This window comes from Mirounga leonina, unplaced genomic scaffold, assembly GCF_011800145.1.
Source record: "Mirounga leonina isolate KUSES-001 unplaced genomic scaffold, KU_Mleo_1.0 Mir_115, whole genome shotgun sequence".
In the NCBI taxonomy this organism is placed as follows: Eukaryota; Metazoa; Chordata; class Mammalia; order Carnivora; family Phocidae; genus Mirounga; species Mirounga leonina.
In genome coordinates, this window is record NW_023270268.1 from 76,134,696 (window position 1) to 76,158,679 (window position 23,984).

Consider the following 23,984-nt stretch of genomic DNA (forward strand, 5'->3'; position numbering starts at 1 on the left):
TAAGGACCCCAGGGACACGTCCTGAGGGTATGTGTGAGAGACAGTCCGGGACCAGAACCCAGGCCTGGGAAGCCTTACCTCCAACTCTATGTGGTCGTGGAGCTTCTTGCACGTGGCTGCAAAGGTCTCTGAGGTGCCAAATTCAAAGTACCACAGCTTGTTCTTCATCCTGCCCCGTGAAGCAGAAAGCTGGCTCAATATTCTGTCTTTGAAACGGTCGTGTCAAATAGCTATGCTGTTGGGGCTCGGAGGCCCAAGCCCTCAGCATTCCCCACTCCTATGTTTTCAGCGCTTGTTAATCAGACGATCGGGGGTAGACACTTTTCACTGGCTATTCCGGCTACGACCTTAGAGAAAAACGCTTTCATTTCTTAGACATCATGGCTACTCGGCGGAACCGCCAATGGCTGTGAACTTCCTGGTCAGAGCAGGAGAAAGGTGTGCTTGCCTCCTTACTTGGACCAAGGGAAGAGTTCTCTGAAAATCAGCCAGAGGTGGCAAGTGACATCATGCTCGGATCGTGGTCCTTTCTACTGCTAATGCAGAGGGACTACTGGTAGAGCCCTCTCTTGGGTATCGTTGGGGCACAAAGGGAAGATCAGACAGACTTTGGAGACTTGAGGTATATACAGTCTTGGGGCAGAGAAGATAGAGTCCCACACAAAACCAGGCAAAACATGTGCTGCTCTGTCTATGCTCTGCCTGACGGAAGCAGAGTGGAGAGAATTAGACACAGATTTGCAGACAAGGTGGAAAGAGAAGGAAAAAAGTGAGTGGTTTGGTAGCAAGAGCTCCCCCCGCCCATCTCCTCCTCAATTGCATTTGCTTAGGTCACAGAAATATTTCATTTAGAGGAAGACCTTATCATTTGCTTCGAAGTAAGAGCTCACCATTTTGAGTTTTAAAAATTTTCAACATTTTCTTTAGTGGGGGAAAAAGAAAGGGATTCCCATGTAGCTGGGGGCTCGGCAAAGTCAGATGGTGTGCCCTGACACTTGGTCATTTATATCAGATGGTCTCACCAAGAAGTGTGTCTGCTGGTCTTCCATTCCTTCCATCCTACCTATCATCCCATTATTGAGGGGCTGGCTAAGAGAAGGGACACCTGTCCAGTTGATAAGCTGGCAGATTTTGCTAAGGAAGGAGTAAACAAAATCACATTTTTCTTGGCACGTTCTTCAGGACAGAAAGCCACCTTGTGCACCGCTGATCCTCCATCCTCAGATTTGTGGCCTAAGAGGAATGGAGCATTCTTTGGAGGGAAGAAGGCTCTTATTTCTCCCTAGTATTCCTTGGGCCATAGTAGATGAGTCTTCAGAATAAAAGACAACTTTTATCTCTGCATTTCTCAAAGAGAACATAAAGATGATGAGACTGTGTTCTTCCATTGCATGACGATTTCTAAGACCCAGTTGACTGGGAAGTAGTCTTTCTGACTCTATGTATGTATGAAAAGAAAGAATAAGTAACGAGGGAAATAAGAATAGGCAAGATTTAGGGAGTTCGGCCTAATGAAGAAAGTTAGCCGAACCGGGTATACTTTTAAGTAGCCTGGTACTTCTCAACTAGTGTGTTGCAATCAGGCACACCTGGACTGTCAATCCCCTCGGTCTTCGGTGCGGCCAGGCTGGGGTCTAGGGCCAGCTGAGTCCCACTGTCACAGTGGGCATTCTTATCTGTATGCCAAACAAGTGTTTTTGTTTTCTACGCCTGCCATGAAGTGAAAAATAATACGGAACACTGTTCTAGATCACTGGTTCTCTGTAGGCACAGTAATGTGAATACAGATCGCCTGGGGACTTCATTAAGATGTGGGTTCTGATTCAGGCGTTCAGGACTGGGGCCTGAGAATTCTGTGTTTTCTTTCTTTTTTTTTTTTTTTATTCTTATGTTAATCCCCATACATTACATCATTAGTTCTAGATGAAGTGTTCCATGAGTCACTGTTTGTGCATAACACCCAGTGCTCCATGCAGAATGTGCCCTCCTCAATACCCACCACCAGGCTAACCCATCCTCCCACCCCCCTCCCCTCTAGAACCCTCAGTTGGCTTTTTAGAGTCCATCGTCTCTCATGGTTCGTCTACCCCTCCGATTTCCCCCGCTTCATTCTTCCCCTCCTGCTACCTTCTTCTTCTTCTTTTTTTTTCCTTAACATATATTGCATTATTTGTTTCAGAGGTACAGATCTGAGATTCAACAGTCTTGCACAAGAATTCTTTGTTTTCTAACCAGCTGCTGATGCTGGTCCAGGGATCACACCTGGTGCTGTGAGGATGCGGAGACAGATGTGTGGTTCTGAAACATTAGTATTCATAAGAATTGCCTGGAGAATGTGATTAACATACTGCTTCCTGGGCTGCGATCTGTAGAGAGTCCCTGTGATAATTATGGGATGGGGCCCAGGAAGAGGCATGAGTGCCCCGGGGATCATTATGCAGGTGGTCAGTTGTCATGACTTTAAGAAGCATTCCTCTAGCTACCAATGAAGTGACGACCAAGGACCAGAACGGACTGATTAAATCTGACAGAGAGGATTCCTCAGGAAGGATAAAATGAGGGTCAATGCCTCTCCATAGACCATGATGGCAAAAGACCCAGGGACAGGAAAAACACAGACTGTCATAAATGTCAAGGTTGAGCATTCCTCTCTGGCAGCGAAAGCATCTCTGTAGCCAAGAGACCTGTGTTGTGATTCCATTTTCAAATATCACTTCTGGTCTGAATCATGACTTTTGAAAGTTATTGCCAGGAGATTTAGAGTTTTAATAAAAATTTCCAGAAGCCACCAGCTATTTTTGCCCAGAAGTGGCTCTTCTGATGATTTAATAAGGTTAAGAGGTCATGGTCAGGTCAGTGTAGCAGAATGACTGAGAGGATCAAACAGACTCCTCGTCCATGGCTGGTAAGAGGTCTGTTGCTGCCTGTGTAATCTCTGGCAAGCATTAAGCCTTAGTTTCCTCATCTATAAAATGGAGTTGATAAAATGATCTGCTTCAAAGCGTGAGAAGATAAAATGAGGCAACTGCAAAGCACTTCACATAATGCTGGCTGCACAGCAAGCTCACCAAGAATGTTAGCTACTTACATATTGGCTATTATTTCAATGTCTTGAGTTGACATATTTGGAAAACACAGTAGGGCAAAAATGACAGATCAATTTGGGTGGCTATAGACATTATACGTGCACATTTTTCTAGGACAGGAAAAGATGTGATCCTATTTGTTGGATCATGTGTCTTGACTTGTGGTTAGAAACATATGTTCTCCACATGTTTATTCTAATAGGTTTTTCCAGATCACAGACCACACCCTAAACCTTGGTTAATTATCTTGACTGGTCACACGATTGTCCAAAGACATGATGTTGATTAGGAATATGCTTCTGAGAAAGTGCATGTTTGGTGTGAGACAAAGCATTTATCAGAGTCCAAGAAACTCATTGTGCTGGAACTGAATGGGGGTCTAGGTGGGGGTCTGCTAGGTATACTGAAGAACAAAACACAGCGCTACATGAGCCAGGCACCTAGGAAGGACAGACAAGGAAAAAGATCATGGAGTTGTGAGCTAAGCTTTAAGCACTGGGGTTACCTAGGAGAAGGGCACATCCAATTCTTAGTGAGGCCAGGGGCAATCGGAGAAAGCAACCTAGGGAGGCAATGCCAAGGTTGAGTTCCAAAGAATGTGGAAGGGAACAGAGAAAGTGGAACATTCCAGGCAGAGGAAGAAGCCTAGGCAATGGCGCAGGGCAAGAGAGAGCATAAACTTGCTGCAGGTGACCTGACCTAAGGTGAGTGGGCTGCTGACTGGCCAGGTAAGGCTGGAGAGGCAGGTAGGTGCAGGTTTGTAAAGGCTGGGGATGTTATGCTTAGGTGTCTGGGCTTTATTTTTAAGTCTATAGTGTGTCATGGACCATCCTTACATGACGCTGCTAGCGTGGAGTGGGTGGGTAGGGGGGTCAGTAATGATCTGATCAAATCTGTGCTTTTTAAAAATCACTCTGTCCTAAGTGTGGAGAGTGGCTTGGAAGGGGTGGGTACAGACTGGAGGCCTAGAGAGTGGTTTGGAGGTGGTGTAGAAATCCAGAACAAACTGGGAAGGGCCTGAACGAAGGTAGTGACAGTAGAGTTATGGAGAAGAGAATGCACTCACAAGCAAAAATTTAGGAGGCGGAGTTGACAAAGCTCGTTGGTCGTGAGGAGGGAATGAGAAAGAGTCATCGCAGTAACACCCAAGTTTTTGTCTTAGCATGGGAAATGGCAGATGCTAGCCACTGAGAGAGGGACACAGGAAATCAATGCTCCAGTGGTGGTCCTCTTTACAACTGAAGGGCAGCACTTTGGTGTTCTGGCCTCTCTGTCCATGCATCCACCCATAGAACATCTATTGAGCCGTCCTGTGGGCCAGGCACTGTGTAAGGCTTGGAGATAGTGACGAATAAGAGTCTCTGGCCTGGGCGCCTGGGTGGCTCAGTTGGTTAAGCGACTGCCTTCGGCTCAGGTCATGATCCTGGAGTCCCGGGATTGAGTCCCACATCGGGCTCCCTGCTCGGCGGGGAGTCTGCTTCTCCCTCTCCTGTTCCCCTCTCTTGTGCTCTCTCTCTCATTCTCTCTCTCAAATAAATAAATAAAATCTTAAAAAAAAAAAAAAAAGTCTCTGGCTTCACAGAGCTTCCATACTTTTAATAGCTTCACCCAGACACTAACATTCGACCTTTGACCCACAGGAGGCTATGTGTCCAAAATTTAAGAGCTTTTACTTCTTTTTCTAACTCAGGCACGTTCTAGTTAGAAGTGAATACATTCTATTTCCGTGGCCTATAGCCCATGGCTGCTGAACATTTTACATATGCTGTCTCTTTCAAGTCTCAGAAGAACCCTATGAGTTGCTACGTATAAGGGAACTAAGACTTGGGGAGGATAAGTAAGTTGTCTAAGGTTGCAAGGCGAATTAGTGCAGAGTGGCGCTCAACCCTGGCCGTGCTTTGCTGCCCGGCCACCGACTTTAGCGGGCTTTTGTGGTGTGGTGCTGTGTGTTCCTATTGTGCTTCCTAGACTGCTGTGGTTCTCCTTCCCCAGATTGTTAAACAGATGCACTTGGGGACCTGGGGTGTCAGTGGTTACATTACATCCTAGGAGATGTTGTCTGATGCAGAGCGTCAGGGCCCTCCCAGGGGCCAGGGGAGTTCCAGAGGAGTTGGGATTGGGTTTCCACAGGAACCTCCTGATTTTGAACCTGTACAGTCTCAGAGAGTCAGGGAGACCAGAACGACCCTGGTAAAGATGCTCCAAGACACCCTACACTTTGCCTTCTCTCAGCTCACCCAGAAATTGGGTAGGGGTAGGGGCAGGGCCCTGGGGCCATCCCCAACACAGAGTGCAACAGGGAAAGCTGGAAGGCAAACCAGTTTAAGAGACACGTGAAATCATCTACAACAGGTCCCGACCTCCGGAAGGCCCTCATCCCCTCTACATATGGTTTGTTGATTGAATGTTGCTGATGCCCTGCCAGTAATCAAAGTACTCTCCTCATAATGAAGAAGGTCACTTATGTGTTTCATCAGAAAAATAGCCACTGGCCTTTATTTGAGATAATGTAAAGGGGGATTATTTTGGTGGTCTCTGTCCCAGCCACCAAAATGGTTGCAAGTACGAAGGCTGGGGCCATGGGGGTCGAGCTAGAGAAAGGAAGGGACCCCTACTGGGATAAAGGTTGATCAGGTTAAGATGGCTCCCAGCACCCTGCCTGCCTGAGGTCGGCCATTATTGGTGGGCCCTGAGGTGGAGGCTGACTTCAAGCCAAGTGAGGTAAGAGAAGAGAAGACAGAACCTTTCTTTATACATGTTGTGGTGTTATTGCCGAGCATTTCACTGGTAGGCGTATCTGAGGCAGGGCTCCCTGCAGGTTCCTGGTTGCCCCCTTTCTCAGCCTCTGTAAGCTCAGGAGGGAAACCAAACGCCCATCACTGCACACCAAGACACCGGGGGAGCAGCAACTGGGATTCTTAGGGTCTGTCTACACTGTCAGAGCAGATCTGTAATAGCATGGAGTGCTACGGGTTTTTTTGTTGATCTGGAACTAGGCTCTGGCCTCTTGATTTTGTACTCTGCTAAACATTTTACATATATTATCTCTTTCCAGTCTCAGAAGAAGTCTATGAATAGGTCCTGTTGCTACCAATAAAAAATTCACAGATTGACGTGCGTTCTCCCCTGCCTCACCTTCCCTTTTTACCCATTCCTCGACCAGCACCAGCACCTTTCCAAAGCCTTTGGTAAAAGCCTATAGGCCTGTGATACTCTACGACTGGCAGTGGGAGATGCAGCCCCTACCCCACCCTGCCAACCAGAGCCTGAACGCCAGCGTTCCTTCGTCTCTTTTGAAGATGGCTCCCTCCCCAGACGCTTGACGGTTAGCCCTTGCTAGACGGTTACTGCTGCTGCCTATGGCGCTGCTTTTTGTGTTTCACCTGCATTTGGGATCCGAGAGGCTAGTGTTCTGCCACTTGCCACCTAGGTGAGTGATAGGAGTTCTTCAAAGCTTCATTTCTTCTACAAAATGGGAATATTATTTTCTTCTTTACAAAGATTTTATTTATTTTATTTGGGGCGGGCAGGGGGACAAGCAGACTCTGTGCTAAGTGCAGAGCACTACAACCCTGAGATCATGACCTGAGCTGAAATCAAGAGTCAGGCATTCGAGCCACTGAGCCACCCAGGTGCCCGGGAATACTGTTTTCTATCCAACAAAATTGTGAAGGTCCTGTGGCAAATACAGAGCACCAAGCAGTGTTTAATGCATGGGAAGTACTCACTAACTGTTCTTTCTAGTTACTAGGAGATGCAATCACTGAGAGACTCATTCCCCTACGGCTGCAGGCGGAGGGGCAGAATAGGGTGGGGGGGTTTATCTTAGACAGCCAATGTATTTGAAGAAAATAAAGCTAACAATGTTTTAGTGACTTCTGGAATGCTTTTTCCGCATCTCTCTTCCTGAGTTTTTTTTTGGCTCACCAGATCTTTCCTTCTCATAATCACCTTTTAGCTGGAGATGATTAATCCTTAACCAGTTGTCCTGGGGCAGGTTTCCATGTCCACACAACTCCCAGGTGCACTGTCAGCCTCGAAACTACTATCCAGGTGAGCCCATCCTTGAGGCCGAAGGCCCTCGTTGGGGCTCCTCAAGGGACTTTTAGTCACATGGAGGAGAGACAATCAGCAGCAGTGACGCCGTGGGTTGATTCTATTTCTGGGTTTTCTTAATTTCCCCCGGCTTTATAAGAAAATAACATCGATTGCACACTAGTGAGTTGAATCTCTCATTTGACAGATGAGGGCAAAATGAGACTAATTAAAAATGTTCTTTTGTATTTGTCAGCAATTTAGGGCTGGATTCAGTCATCATCCCGACAGCCTATGAATAGCCCGTTTTCAAGGATGTCCACAAGTAAAACCAAGCTAACTGCTGGGCATTTTTACCCACAAAGGCAATGGAGCTTCTGATGGCCCTTTTCTGATATTCTAGGAAGTTTTAAGGGCAATAGACTTTTGAAGTCATGAAAACATTTCTTTGGGCTTAGAAGGCTACAAAGAGGACACTACAGCTATTTCTAGAAATAGGAGCCCTTGAAGTGATGGTATTCCTCTTTGTGGTCTGGACTTTGATAATCAGGTTCCCTGAGTGGGTCATGACTCAGTCAGTCAGGCCTTCTTTGTCAGCCTTGTCAAGCAGATGTTCCCCACAAGATGGGGTTCTGTGTTGTGTGGAGGGGGCGGACTGATGTGGTGGAGGGCGTGCTGGGCCAGCCGGCAGGGGATCGGCCTTGTAGGCCTAGTTCTCATACACATCGGCATGTGACACCATGACTTACTCAGGGTGTCCTGGCCTCCGTTTCCTCATCACAATGAAGGGCTCGGAGCGGCTGATTTCTAAGGTTTCTCCAAGCTCCCTGAACAATGCGAGATAAAGGACAGGGTGGGAGAGCCCATGTGTTCCACATTGCCGCCATGTTGGGGTGTGGGCCCCAGTACTGCCAGAACTGCCATCTTTTAAAGAGAAGCCAGAAATATGGTTTTATGTAAAATCGGATTATTAGAGTTGGCAACAAATTCATTTTTTTGGTTGTTTTTTTTAGAGAGGGAGAGAGAGAGCAGGGACAGATGGAGAGGGAGAGAGAATCTCAAGCAGCTCCATGGCCAGCATGGAGCCGGACAACCCTGGATCTCACGACCCTGAGATCATGACCTGAGCCGAAACCAAGAGTCGGACACTCAACTGACTGAGCCACCCAGGCGCCCCCGAATAAAATTTTTTAAAAGGCCAAAATCTACACATCTGGGGAAAACTCTAGCTGGCCAACAGGCTACTTCAGCACATTAATTATAAATTTTCATAAGGTTCAACTCAATTAAAAAACAAAGCAAAGAATTTCAGTTACTACTCTTAGAGGTTTGTTGAGTTATTGGTGGTGTTATTGCTACTCCTACTAAAGACAGTAGACTAGTGTCAGGTTACTAAGGTAAATAATAATCTAGCAAAATCCAACAGATGTGATAACACAGAAAGAGCAAATGCAACCTGAGCTGAATTGTAATTGGTTGATGAAGGTTAGTAATAATAGTGAGAATACTTTATCTGTTAACATTTTACACTATTTGAATCCCAAGTGCCTTTGGGAGTTCAGTAATTGCATTAACTGAAGTTTAGATCAAAGGTTTTTTTAAAAAAAAAAAAAAAAAAGAGCCGAGGCAGGTGGACTTCGTTCTAAGGCCAGGATATAAGTCCTATATGGGGCCTGTGACTGTTCCCTCACAGGTGCTGTAGAGACCATCTGTGTCACCCGTGCACCCAGCTGCCCTGGCCCATCAGAGAGCCTGTCACCACATCTAATCCACCCTGCATGCTGTCCCGTTCTCACTGCTCCCTGGAATGGGCAGTCCATGACCCTCAGGCACGGAGCTGTGCATGGAAGAATCTTTTCCAAGAGGGGGCAGTGGCCTTTCTGCTATAAGGGAAAGTGAGCCCCCCAGCAATCAGGAAGGAGGCTTTATAAATAGCTGTTTTTGTTCTCCGAGTGTGACTCTTGTGCCCACTGCTCCTGCCAACAGATTTTTCTTGGCTCAGTGTATTTCGGCTTCGAGGGGCAAGGTATTTGCTGGCTGTTTTCCGTAGTGGGGACAGACTGGCGTTCATGGCACTCAGAAAAATCTAGGGTGGTGAATAGACTGGAGGCCTGGAGACCAGAGACCAGGAGGGGGTGGGTAGAAACATGGGGAACAAAAAATAGGGAAGAGCTCAAGAAGGAACTAAAGGAAACAAAAAGGGCAAGAGAGGACGAAGAACATGCCTAGCATGTGTTTTCCAATATAAATATGGAATCCTCTTAATAACCTATGTTATAATCACCTTAATAACTTCTTAGCTCGTTTTCATGTGTGAAAAATTACCTGTAAAATCACAGATGACAGATCGTTTGCACTTAAGGGGCCTTTGGGGTCTGAGGATTCCCAGCCAGAAGATCACAGGTTCCAAGGAATCTTCCAAAGTATGAAAGGAATCCATGAGTTGCTGTCAATATTTCTTAATGTGAGACAGTATTTGTGCATTTACTCGTAATAAAGACTGCATAGGCTAACTAACAGGTTCGAATTTTTTTGCCATGGAATGGAATTAAACCAATTACATTGGTCACCTCTTGGTAACCACAGGCACCGATTGCATAGTAAATGGATGTTGTTGAATAATAAAAATGGGAAAACAAATTATTACTTGGAAAAGCTTAATGGCTGACCGAAATCTTATTCAATATGGCGCCCATGGTGGTGAGCAATGAGGAATGAAGAAAAATAGTGCACTATTTGATGATAAGAGGGTGCATGCAGAACTGCTAGTCCATACCAGCTCTGGAAGGTGGTTCTCTCCTAAGCCAGAGCCGCCTTCTCACGGTACAGATTAGGAAGCTGAGACCCCGTCCTTGGTGACGCACTGGCTGGAATCCAAGGCCCAGCTCCCAACTTCTAGTCCATGTCCCTTACCTTTCCACCTGCCCTGGCTCCTGTTGCTATGGCTGGGGTGCATCTGAGAGAAGTGGAAAAGTCAACCACTTCAGTGGAGCTAGTGAATACAAAGCCTCCAGCCATTCTCAGGGGTGCTTATGGGCTGGCTTTGCTTGTATCTACCCAGCCACGGGCATGGCCGAGAGAGTGCAGCTCTAGGCTGGCTGGCTCTGGTGGCTCAGGGCCCCGTGGCACTGTTCTCCACAGAGTCTGTGGTCTGGGCCTCCTTACTGGCCTCTGGTCTCCACTCTTCTCCCAAAGTAACAAAGGGCCAAACCCACTGGGCAGCTTCTCCACCACTTTGATGGAGTCTGCGGTCCAGAGAATCTACCCCCTCTGAGCAATGACCCTTCTCTTTCATGCAACACAGTTTGTTTCTGTGGACTCGGACATACTCTCCTTTGGTAAGCTCTCCCCATTTCTGTCTGGCACCTGACAAAATCTCCTTCTAAGGGCAGGACTCCAGCATGTAGCCTGCCAAAGTCTGCAAGCTGATCCTCCCCCACTGTAGCATCCGGGGACACGTGTGTGTGTGTGTGTGTGTGTGTGTGTGCGTGAAGGCACACACACAGGCCAACACAGGGAGTCTTCTCTGATCCTCTGCTACTGAGCACACTCACAGACATGGCCTCTCTGAGGTGATGGTGTCTCTCGAAGCCCCACAGCCCGACTTGACATCTGCCGCAGGGATGTGCATGCCACCACATGGTCCTGCCACTTTGGGGGTGACCCTCCAGAGCGACAGCTGATGAGGCAGCTAGGGTTTTCCTCTCCTGAGGGCCTGAGGGTCTGGAGTGTTTTTCCAGTCAGTATCTGCCCTGGCCAGGGGAAAATCGCTCCCTTCCCCCATCCAAAAATAAAATAAAAATTTAAAAATCTCAGAGTTTGGCTGCTTTTAGCAATCTTTTCTTCCTTTGACGATTTATTCGTGGAACGAGAATCCCCCTCAGGCCAATTTGGCCGATGCTAGAGGGCTCTGAGTAAGCCTGCTCTGCCAGTTCCAGAGAGCAAAGCCAAGTACCGGGACAAAAATCCTGCGCCTGGAGGAAAGGGGGCAAAGGCAGGTGGTGATGTGTGTCTCTAAGGTTCTGTAATGAGTGCTTAGCTGTTGTGTACCTTTTTTTTTTTTTTTTAAGTAGGATACCCAATGTAGTACTTGAACTCACGACCCTGAGGTCAATGCATTCTCTACCAACTGAGCCAGCAGGGCACCCCTGTTGTGTACTTTTTTGACTCTGAACTATGCTTTACCAGCATTCACACATCCATCAGCCCGGGAGACTGGTCTTCGAAGGCAGGTGGGGATAGCTGATTAAAACGTAAGTCCCAAATGCTGAGAAAAGACAGGGCACTTTGCTGGAACTGAGCTCGTGTCCAGGAAGGCCACTTCCTAGGTCCTGAGCAACCAAAGCTAGAAACTAAAAACCATCCGGGCGAGTAGAGACAACCCCAGAAGCAGGTCCACACCTGCTCCTTACTCTGACCACCAGGTGGGCCCCTGACAGAGAGACAGCAGAGCTTTGCCTTCCCTCTGCACACCCTTCCGTCCAGCTCCCCCTCCAGCTGTCGAGAATCATCTCAGTCCCCACTTACCCAGTGTTTATTGTGTGCTGGTGGGCCACTAGCTGTTTCACAAACCAAAGGGTTCCCCCTCCCGTGGTCCTCACATCTACACTCGGTGGTTATTCTATCCATGCATCTGAGGCTGTAGTTCCTTCAAAATGCAAAGCTGGACTGGAATCGTATCAGAGTTTCTGAGGTGATGAATGAGTCTGCTCTCTTCTCTCTCTCTCCCACAACCAGCTTTTCTGAACGTGAGGCTGTGCCAGATTTATGACAGGTCAGGTTACAAAAGTTCCTTGGTTAAGCCAGTTGTTTGTCACTCTGAGCACATTTCCCCATAGAAACAATGTTATGTTGAGGTTGGGTTCCCAGGCTAACCTACAAAAGGCAAGTAACCCATTAGCTATCTAGTTTTGGAGACAGCTAGGTGGAGCTGAAGCAGCTCTGGTTGGAAGCCAGAAAGGCCCGGGTTCAAGCCACAGGTCAGTCCGTTACTTGCCATGTAGCCTTGGGCAAGTCATTTAGTCTCTGTGCCTTAGTATCTTTATCTTGCATTGGGATGATATTACCTACCTTGCAGGGTTGTTGGGAATGTTCAAAATGGGCTGTATGATGTACCCTGGAATAATAGCACAACAGAACTCCATTGCCAGGTATAAAACTGGCTTTGTGGCCTCATGGATTCTGAATTCCAATTTGAAATACAAGTGGTGCACCTTTCTTGCTGAATTTGGATTGGGGAACCTTTGCTTTCCTGGGAAAGGGACATGGCGGCTCTCGTGTCCTCAAATCCCTGGTGGCCACCTTGAAGTCTGGGCTGGAGTTCTTCTCAGAATGGGACAGGAGGTTCCAGAGGGAAGTGGGAAGCAGCAGAGGTAGGAAGTTGAGTCAGGGCACAACATAGGTATGCATCCTGTTTTTTCCTTCTGCTACCATAAAACTAGACGATGATCTGGTTACTTCTTCTTAAGTTTCCTGTGCCTTCCACACCACCAACCAGCCGGATACCTCCTGGTCAGAGTTAAATACAGACTAACTAGTTGCTCCCTTGCTTCCTCTACCTTTTAAGTCATGAAATTGTTAGCAAGGCAAGCTAACGATTCATTAGACGGGGCAGATGCCTGGATAAATACCCCCTTCCCATCCCTATTGCATCTTCTTCCTGTGCCAGTTTTAAAAATCTGAACCAGGAAAGCACCAGCCAGAGCCTCACTCTGCCTGAGAAGGCTGTAGTAGACGCTGCCAGCAGAATCCTTTCTATTTTGCCCTTTAGAAAATCTCATCCATATGCTCTCGGCTTTGCCTCCACTCTGATGTTTGTGCCTCCTGATACTTGTGTATGCAGTGCAGGGACGGGGGTCATGTGAACTTATCCCCTTCATGAGCATGGCATTCTGGTTGTGCGTCCAACCCCACCAAATCTCTGCTGTCTCTTGGAGGTCACGCTCGCTCCCCTGAGAAACCCAACCCGCTCCCTTTGCCCCCTCGCCACGCAGCTGGCCAACATGTCCCCGCTGTGGGTGTGACCCCACTGCTCCTGCCTGCCGGTTCCTCGGGAGAACCGCTTGGCACCTCCTCTGCCAGGCTTCTTATTTCTAGCTCACACCTGCTGCCCCTCCATGGGCTGTGATTGTAGAGTTTCATTTGAACATTCTACTTTATCCCCTTTCAATCTCATTTTAAAGCTCTCCTGTTTGGTCTTCAAGGCTCCGGCCAAAAATATTCCTCTTGGTTTATGTGACGAGCTCCTGATTCCTTGCCAGGAGCCTGTCAGTCCAGCACTGAGATCGATGGTCCAGAAGAGCTTGATCCATGGTCTCAGATCAGCCATGGAGCAGCTCTGTGTTCCCCATATGTGCCTGTTTCTTCTAAAATCATGACTCATGGCTGAGGAAGAGGTTTGAGCATCACCTCTGCCCCACGTCCCTTCATTTCCTATGCAAGACACCAGAGTCACTAGAGATACTGACCAGGATTCTTCTGGATGTGCTACTTGCCCCCACACCCACAGGCAGGAGGGGGTTATAGGAGTATGTGTACCCCCTTTTGTCTCTAGTGCAGGGGTTTTCATCAAAATCAATTCAGCAAAATATTGGTTTCATAAGATGCTCTGTGGTAAGGGAATTCTATGGTCAAATTTCAGAAACTCAGTATCTTGCTTTTGCATGTGTCAATAAATAGGTTAGAATCTATACTAAAGGCTCTGTAATATCCTACAGAAAAGAAATATATTTAACTGGGAATTTCCCAAGTGGATTTGATGATTGCCCTCCTGGGAGTTTCCTTTTAACATTCCACAGAATGCACTTTCACCAATGCTGCTTTGATGCATGCTTGAGGCACAGAGCCTAAGAAGCTACTTTTGTCGGCTCTCATTAAACCTATGAGGAGTCTGCTGGCTGTCCTGCTTTCCCTTCTCCAGAAGGTCCAAGTCTGTTCTCCTTGGATACAGCCTCAGACTTTTGTTCTTTCTCCCCAAACAGGGATGGGGCATTTCCTCTTTATTTCCATGTTATATCTATTTATTAGTCAGACTCTGACCTTGCTTTATGTTCCCTTGACCTTCTGAGTTCATTTTCTTTCTGGGTCATTTCTTTTAGGCCACCTAGAAACCCTTCATCAATGCAAATACACTGATCTCTTAAGCTTCCTGAAGCCCATTCATTTGCTCCTCTGGTAGGAAACCAATTTACATGTGCAGCACCAATAATTTGTGACCAAGGTCAAGCAAGAAAAAGAAATAATTGGCCCCCATCACATGCCTAAGGTTATATTTCTTGAGCAGTAATGTAACAACTTGGAGGTCCACGGACCTTATAAGGCCTGGAAATGTGTTTATTTGACTTGTACCATGATTTTTTAAATTGGAGGATTTTACATAAAACACCTGGAGCCCAGCTTCTCTTGAGAAATCACATTTGTTGATACTGGGTTGCTTTCCAACCGGGCAGCAATTGGCTGGAGCTGAGTGCTGGCTGTTCCCATGACACAGAGCACATGCTCTCCAGTTTGCTAGAGTCCCCACCACTCCCTAGAGCCCCACGTCCTCTCACCTCCCTCACTTACAGTAGCTACCTAGCCTCTGCTGCCATTTGGATTTGTGACCCCTCCCAGAGACCTTCGTAGTTTCCTCTGAGGAATTTTCCTAGGAGCTGCGTCAAAAGTGTCTCCCCCACCTCCTTCCCCATCTGATTCTTCCCATTTGAGCTGCTGGTACCTTTGGCCATGAGTCCTAATATGTGTCTAATGTCAAGGGTTGACCAGTTGCAGCAGAGTAAGAACTGAAGCCATTGGCATTGCACTGATATGTGCATAGAAAAACAGTATCACCCATGTCCACCTCTTCAGAGAAAAAAAATTTTCAGTTGCTGTGTGTTTACAGGTCAGGCATAACAGGGTAGGCTTATCAACTGTTTGATGAGCATGGAATACCAAGTAATGAACTTGTCCTTTACTGAAGAAGTAGCTTAAGCTCATGTTTACCTTTTCCCTGAATTTTCCACTTTGCACAAATGATAGTTATTATGAATGCTAACATTATGCTATCAAGTCTTGATTATTAAAGGACAGATTATTATCCAGTCCTCAAATCTCTTTTTCTAACCCATTAGCTTGTTGTTGGCGGTTTCATTTTTCTTTAGTATAGTTATCACTAGCTTGGTGGAGAGCAAAATTAAAAGTACAAATCATGAGCCAGGTCATCAGCTCAAGTCAGAGGCATCCTGTTTATTATCTTTGCCTCATCCCTGCACATGTCTGCAGAAACCGTGATTATGAGCAGCCTCTATTCCTCTCCCTGCCCAAGTTTGGGGACGAGGTGATACAGAAGAGGAAAGGGAGAACCTGATGAATTAGAATGCTAATTAACAGGAATGTATTGATAGCTCGAGTAAGTTTCACTAATACTAACAGTTTGGGGTTTTAATTCACCCATGATGTTCCTACCACCTCTTGCCCTGTGGTAATCCAAAACTCCAGAAGAGGTTGCAGACACACTTTCAACCCACTGAGTTCAAAGGCAGGGTAGGGTACTTGGCTTGATTGGCACTTTGGACTGCTCTCCAAAAAGGCCCACTTCTGAGATTAAAGGGACTCTTCATTCAACAGAATAGAAAACATCTTGTTATTAGGCAATGAGGAATTTCAATCTAAGTGTAGGTCCAATAAACATGACTATGCAGCATTTATGTAAGTTCCTGACACTTTAGCAGCTGGAGGGTATAAGTACATTCCTGGAATGAGGAGAGCCTCTCTTTCATCGGAGAGCATTAGAAGATAGGGAAACTGCTTTCTTAGTAAAAGGTGAAGTGGTAAAGCCAAAAGAAAAAAGAAATTAAACACTCATTCAATCTTCAAAGTAGAGATCTATAATCTTCAAAGTAGAGATTTGATGACCCCTGTCAGAGGGGTGTTTACAGAAGGATGCTTACACTGGGAAAGGGGCTGAAACTGAAGGGCCGGTCCAAAGCTTGGAGTCTGCAAGTTATTATTACAGTTAAGAATTAACTGTAGGGCGCCTGGGTGGCTCAGTTGGTTAAGCGACTGCCTTCGGCTCAGGTCATGATCCTGGAGTCCCGGGATCGAGTCCCGCATCGGGCTCCCTGCTCGGCAGGGAGTCTGCTTCTCCCTCTCCCGCTCACCCCTCTTGTGCTCTTTCTCTCTCTCACTCTCTCTCTCAAATAAATAAATAAAATCTTTAAAAAAATTATAAAAAAAAGAATTAACTGTAAATGAGAGAGGCGACAGTGTACTTGCTTATATATTGCTACACGTTCTTCTTACAAATTCCCCTAAGAATCAACAGTATCACACCAATGTCTGAAACATTTCGAATCCACTCATTTATCTACTGTCATTCTCAGAAGCATCCTGTGAGATAGCTGTACTTTCCATCTTACACACCAGAAAATGAAGACTCAGAGGAGTGAGTAACTTTCCCCAGGGCAGAGTAAGTAAGAGGCAGGGTGGAAGCTGAAACTCAGCTCTGATTCTTGGATGCTGTGAAACCCAGGGATTCGCATCTACATTTCATGTGAGGGGAACACAGCCTAACATATGGAGCTGTAAAGCCATTTGCCCAGGGTTTCTGGAGAGAGAATCTACTTATTTCACCAGAGAGGTACTCAGTTTCCTGGTAAGTACAGCAAAAGGCTGCTTTACAAAATTTCCTTTGGCCAAATAACAAAGGCATTAAAACGGTCTTTAGCAAATGTGGTTTTAAACGAAGAATTAAAATTAATCATCTGAATCTTTCTTGAGAGTATCTACTGTTTTTCAATCTCTCTTAAACATGTGCAAGTATGAACAGTTTAAGGAAAATACATCAGGCTGAATATGCTAATCACATCAGCTCTAAATATAAAGATGGACTCTGGTGTATGACAGAAACATCCCTAATGCAAAAGGACGATAATTCTTCAAAGTTCTAATTAGTAAAGTATAACAGAGGGATAATAAACTCTGATATTCTTTTCTCTGTGGAGATAAAAAACCAAGCAAAGAAAAACCATGTTAAGCTAAGTTTAGAGGCCACCTAAGTCAACTTCTGCTTGAGAGAATCTGAAATCGTGGTAGTGAGGAAGAGAGAATGACGTGTGGAATTTTGTTCAATGTAAATTTCTACTACCACAACCAAACAGCACGCTTCACAGTTCAGGGCTTGGGAAAAAAGCCCTGTGGTTGGTTTCCACAGTTTTCTTGGCCCTGATTTGCACGAACTCCCCCAGGTTAGCAGAGCTTGTTCACATTTGCCTCTCTCCTGACAGCCCTCTTCTTTCTGTCTCCCTGAGGCTTACCTCGTCTCTTCTCTCTCTGACCTAACACCCTGTACACCCATACATTTCAGTATAAAGGTCCCCGTGTTCCTAGGAGCCCTGAAATTTGGGATCTGGAAACACTTGGCAAGATAATTCATTCCTTCACTGACCTATTCAGAAAGTTATCTGCTGACTGCCCACCTCCCCATCCACTCACTCACCTATAGGATAACATGTCTCCCGTGCACAGCATGGAGATCATGCCACGGCTGCCTCCCACCTGCCTTCCCACCCCTCCTCAGAACTGCTCGCCTCTCTCTTCACATCCAGCGTCCTCTCGCATGGCACGTCTGCCCTTTGCCAAGCCTGCTTCTCTCCTCCTAACATGCACCTGGCTCCTTCTTTCCTCAGGGCATTCCCATTTCTTTCTCAAGCTCAAATGTAACATTTTCTGAAGTTGAATCCCACTTTCTCAGTTAGGTGCTCCCACAACACACTCATTATTCATGGCTCCTTGTTCAAACAAAGCCCACCATATTATGTTGTATTTCCTTCTTTTGTGAGGGCTTGAGGGAGGGTGGGTCTGGTTGGTTAAACTGTGTTCTCCAAGAAGCTCTGTTGAAGGCCTAACCCCAGTACTTGTGAATGTGACTGTATTTGAAATCAGGGTCTCTGCTGATGTAATCAAGTTAAGATGATGTCATACTGGATTAGGGTGGGCCAAATCCAATAACTCGCTGTCCTTATAAGAAGAGAGAAATTTGGACAGACAGACACAGAGACGCAGAGGGAGAATGCATGTGAAGATGAAGGCAGAGATTGGAGTTTTGCAGCTACAAGCCAAGGGACGCCAAGAATTGCTGGCAACCACCAGAAGCAAGAAGCAAGGCATGGAACAGATTCTCCCTCAGAGCCTGGGAAGGAACCAATCTTGCTGACACCTTGATTTCAGACTTTTAGCCTCCAGAATTGTGGAGAAATAAATTTCTGTTGTTGGAATCCACCCAGTTTGTGGTAATATGTCATGGCAGCCTTAGGAAACTAATATAGTTGGTGATAGCTTCCTCCCATCCAAAACATCTTCCCAACTAGACCCATGGGCTCCTGGAAGTAGGGGCGATAATCCATATTTCCTCGGTCCTAGAACTATACTGACACAGAATAGATGCTCGGCACATTTTGGCCAAATGAGGGAACATGCTCAGCACCATCCTTCTGCGTTTAGGTCAGTGGATCCCAAGAAGGGTTCACTTCTCTGAGTGAGCAAGCTTAGGAATGAGGTGGAGAGAGAACGGTTTAGCATCAAAACAATGACTTAGAGAAGACAAAGAGGATAAATCAAAGTGAGAAAAAATGGGTCAAAAACCTTGCAGGTGGATTATAAGAGAAAGTGGAGGCCAGGGCTGGGGTTGGTCAGGGAGGGAATGTTTCGAATATTTTGGACGGCATTTTGAAACAATGGGTGATGACCAGGCCCCAGAAGGAGATGCCGTATTAGACTGAGAAGTTAAGGGTGGAGTGGGGAAGGGCAGAGCAACAGAACAAGCAAACGACAAGGTTAGACTGGCATTCGTGAGGAGATGCTTATAAAGGGTCCCAAAGGCAAAGCAAGTGACTTTAAATTCTATAAAATGGGACAAGGAGTGTGGCAGCAAGTCCTTGTGTGACAGAAACAGGACAAAAACATGGGTGGCTGCCAAACTGAGGGTCTGAGAACAAAGAGCATCAAGACAGCCAGGGGCCTGCTGAGGAAATCCTGAGGAGGGGACATTGTGGGGACCAGCTGGGAGCTGAGGAAGAAAGGAGGTAAAGGTCTCCTAGGGGGGACCCCAGTTGGTTGTTGGGTGGGAGGCAGTGGGTTCTCATTCCGTGGGTACCATAAGCTCAACCCTGGGCTCAGAGATGATGTGTTTGTCATCCAGATGAATGAGTCTGGCTCCTTTTTTTAGAAACCTTTGAAAGATATTCCACAACTCTCTCAGTAACATTTTAGCCTTTAATAGGTCTCCAGGCCAGGAGAATCTTCCTCCCATCCAAAACAGCAATTCCTCACTTTAGAAACACATTTCCCCCCTCTCATTCTTTCCTGAGCTGAGATGAAGAGTAGGTGTGGTCAGTATTTCCTGTTGTGAATCCTTCACACACTTGAGGCCTAGTCCCAACACATTCTCTGCTTTTCCTCTCAAAAAAAACCCCCAAAAAACCCCAAAAAAAACCCAAACAAAAAAAAGATTTTGGTTTATTTAAGTTTTTCTCATGGGGCTGTTAATTATCTCTGTGGTTCTTCTCTAGTCTCTTTCTTGGGTGTTTCCTTGGTCATGGGGCACCAAACTGGGCATCCAGAGATGCAGGGAAGTGCAACAGGATCAGTGGAGGCTGCAGAATCAGACAGACTTAGGTTTTAATAGCAGTTCCCCTGTTACCTAGTTGTATGTTCTTGAGCAAGCTGCATCATCTCTCTGAGCCTCAATTTCCTCATCTGTAAAATGGATCAACAATATTTACCTTATACTTGGAGCGTTGTGCCAGTTAAAAATAATGTACATGAAATTCTTGAAAACATTAAAAAATGATGGCTCTCATTGTCAGTGTAGGTTGGAGCAATGCTGATTATGTTGGGAAAACCACCACTTAAGGACTTCAATAAATACCCAGATAGTCTGTGTGCTTAAGCCACTACACCACTGCATAGTTCAGATGGCAACTTTTGTTACCTCTCATCGTCACATAAAACACAAACTGGTCTTATTCCAATACAGCAAAACCACATACCGACTGTGCTAAGAGAGCCAAATTTTCAAATTTCCCTTCCACAGAAGTAGAGTTGCATAACATATCAAATAGTTATTTCACTTGCAAAGGGACTTGAGTAATGATATCTTTAAAACTCTCATACTGACTGAACAAAATCATTGGGATTTTTTTTTTTAATTAGAGAAGACTAATAAAATTCCCGCTGCAGATAAGCTCATTCTAATCAGCTCCTTTATATCCACTTCCCTCCAAAACCCGTAAATGTTACTGTGTTAACAGTATTTTTAAAAAAGGGTTATTTATTTGAGGGGGAGGGAAGAGAGTGAGTGCAAGGGATAAAGGTCAGAGGGAGAGGGAAAGAATCCTCAAGCAGACACCCCGTTGAGCATGGAGCCCAATAGAGGGCTCGATCCCAGGACCCTGAAATCACAACCTGAGTGGAAATCAAGAGTTGGACACTTAACCATCCAGATGCCCCTACTGTGTTAATAGTGTTTTAAACCAGTATTTAAAAAAAGATGATGTAGGGGTGCCTGGGTGGCTCAGTTGGTTGGGCGACTGCCTTCGGCTCAGGTCATGATCCTGGAGACGCAGGATCGAGTCCCGCATCGGGCTCCCTGCTCGGCGGGGAGTCTGCTTCTCCCTCTGACCCTCCCCCCTCTCATGTGCTCTCTCTCTCTCATTCTCTCTCTCTCAAATAAATAAATAAAATCTTAGAAAAAAAAATAAAAAAATAAAAAAAGATGATGTGTTTGAAACCTTTGAAAGATATTCCACAACTCTCTCAGTAACTCATTTTAGCCTTTAATAGGTCTCCAGGCCAGGAGTGATTATGACAACTCCAGCATTTGAACCCAGGTTGTTGATCCATTGTACAGTGTGATCTCAAGTAAATAAAATTGTACAGTGCAAGTATGGAAAAAATATATTCTAATGCTAACAGTGTTTATTTCCTGGGGGACAATAAGATTTTTTCCACAATAAGCCTTAATACTCATATAAAGAAAAGTTGTTTTGAGAAATGGTACATATAACTTTATAAAAACATGTTATCACAAATATTTAAAAATACGTGCATCAAGTAACCTGCTGAAATGCACCAAAAAGGTAATATTGTGTTTTTGAGTGATGGCACCATGAGTGATTTGTTTCTTCTTTAATGTTTCTGAACTTTACAAAATATTTATTTATTTTTAGAATATTTTTAATGTTTTTAAAAAAGATTTTATTTATTTATTTATTTGACAGAGAGAGAGTGCACAAGCAGGGGGGAGTGACAGGCAGAGGGAGAGGGAGAAGCAGGCTCCCTGCTGAGCAGGGAGCCCGATATGGGGCTCTATCCCCTGGGATCATGACCTGAGCGGAAGGCAGACACTTAACCGACTGAGCTACCCAGGCACCACTACAAAGTATTTACAATGATACTGCAATGTATTATGTAATCATACTTTATGATATATTTTTAAATAATGATAAATGCATTGAAAAAATTTTATCAAGATAAATAAAGAGAAAAAAGCACGTCATATATTGCTGTATTGATGACTCATGTCCTATGACCAACAGATATTTATCTGTCCCTTTCAGAGAATCACCAAATCTCAGTAAGGGCTTGAGTCATCCAAGATGACTATTATTTGATGTAGGATCTATTTTTGTAATAATGTAAATAATAATAATCACAATGATAATAATAATCTAGTATCAATGTGCCAAGCCTTTGTAATAAGCACTTTAAATGCATTGCTTCACTGGAGCTTCAGAATGATTCTGTGGTATTTAGGTAAGGTATTTGTAGTAGACAGAATACTGTCTTGAACATGTCCATGTTCTAATTCTTGGAAGCTGTGAATATGTTAATTCATATGGCAAAAGGCAATTAAAGTTGCAGGTGGAATTGAAATTGGCAGTCAGCTGACCTTGAGATAGGGAGGTGATCCTGAATTATCTGAGTGGGTCCAATATAATCATAAGGATTATTTTAAGTGGAAGAGGGAGGCAGAAGGAGACTGTCAAAAGGATGCCATGTAGAGAAAGACTTGACTGGCCACTGCTGACTTTAAAGATAGAAGGGGGCCTCAGCCAAGGAATGTAGACAACCTCTAGATGTTAGAAAAGGTAAAGAAATGGAATTTCCCCTAGAGCCTCCAGAAAGGAATGCCGCCCTGAGGATACCTTGATTTTAGCCCAGTGAGACCTATTTCAGATTTCTGACCTCCAAAACTGCAATATGATAAATCAGTGTTGTTTTAAGCCACTTAGTTTGTGGTAATTTGCTACAGCAACCATAGGAAACAAATAAAATATTATATCCCAATTTTGCAGGTGAGCAGACTAAGGCTTAGAAGAGTAACTGATGAAGGTCGCATATAAGTGATTATGACAACTCCAGCATTTGAATCCAGGTTGTCTGATGAAAGCACTTGTACCCTTGGGCACCTGGCCTCCCTGGATCCCCAGATGTTTGTCCAGCAGCTGCCTGGACATTAAAATCCGAAAATGCTCTCATCGGTAGCCCCCTGCACTTGAGGATGGCTCTAATTGGTAGAACTGATGTCCTATATATGGTGCTTAAATTGGTCTTTCCAGTCATTTTCCCCATTGATTTATCAGGCAAAATAACCCAGTTCCTCCTTTATGAGAAATACTTTTTAAATATTTGAGGTCAATAATCACTTCTCCCTAAGTCTTCTCTTCTTTGGGTGAAACAATCCCAGATTCAGTCTTTCCTTATAAGACATTAAATTATAGCACTTTCCTGACCTCTTCCCTCTGGAAAGCATCCACACTGTCAACACCCATTTGAGGAGCTAGCCAGTTCTTAACCTTACTTTGACTTTCTTCCGGAAGCTTATCATTCTGACCTTAACCCTTCTGAACTTGATGATATATTACATCTTGAGCTCTTTGATGGAAATATTTCTAAAAATCAATCAACCAATAAATACTGATAATTTTTGGATTATCTGTTCTAAAACTTGAAGATATAGCTTGTTTTCAAGTTTCTTCTGATGTTATCACAAACTGATTCCACTCTTTGTTGACATGAATCATACCTTTCTTGTTTGAGCCTGGCAGGGGCTAGAAGAAAAGGTCTGTTAAGCTACAATGAGGAACTGTTCTGGCAAACCAGCAACTTTATAAGGAGCCTTGAGATCTCATAGGCTGCTCCTGTGTACCAGTCTGAGAAGCTGTGCTACCCATTCCAGTGGGCTGGGGAGCCAGGAGGAAAATGAAGGAAATGCTAAGAGTCAATGTGATTTCGGGGCACCTGGGTGGCTCAGTTGGTAAGCTTCCGACTCTTGATTTTTGCTCAGGTCATGATCTCAGGGTCGTGAAAGGGAGCCCCTTGTAGGGCTCTGTGCCCAGTGTGGACTCTGCTGGAGACTCTCTCTCCCCCTCTGCCCGTCCCCATGTGCTCTCTCTCCCTCAAAAATAAATAAGTAAATCTTAAAAAAAAGAGTCAATGTGATTTCATCATATTATTAACATGCTGTGAATCTTTGAGGTAGTGAGACTTGCACACCAAGTATTAGTAACATTCACAGCTCTAAATGATCCATGTTGCTATTCCCTTGTTTCTGCAAATAATCAAGGGCTGACTGTAAACAAATAAGACAGCCAAGAAAAACCCCTGAACTTATGCAGTTGCATAATGATGATCGCTTGGTGAAAAAAACATGAACCCATATTTCATTCATTTTACTCCCTGCATCTCTTCCAAGGATGGGTGGGGAGGGTGGGGGATAAAACATTTTTGTGGGCTAGTATATAAACATTCCAGTAATTAAGTAAGCTGCTCTGTCAGAACTGACTTGAAGAGTCAAAGGTACTTGAACACAAAGCATAAGGTTTG

The 23,984-nt window shown here is 45.1% G+C and overlaps 1 protein-coding gene across 1 annotated transcript in view; it reads right to left on the bottom strand.

Moving 5' to 3' along the window:
- Positions 1–23,984, bottom strand: part of DGKG (diacylglycerol kinase gamma) — a 208,205-nt gene that overhangs the window by 68,078 nt on the left and 116,143 nt on the right. Inside the window, exon 21 of the mRNA XM_034999770.1 lies at positions 79–169. Within this exon, the coding sequence (XP_034855661.1) occupies positions 79–169 (91 nt within the window). The remainder of the gene's footprint in view (positions 1–78; positions 170–23,984) is intronic.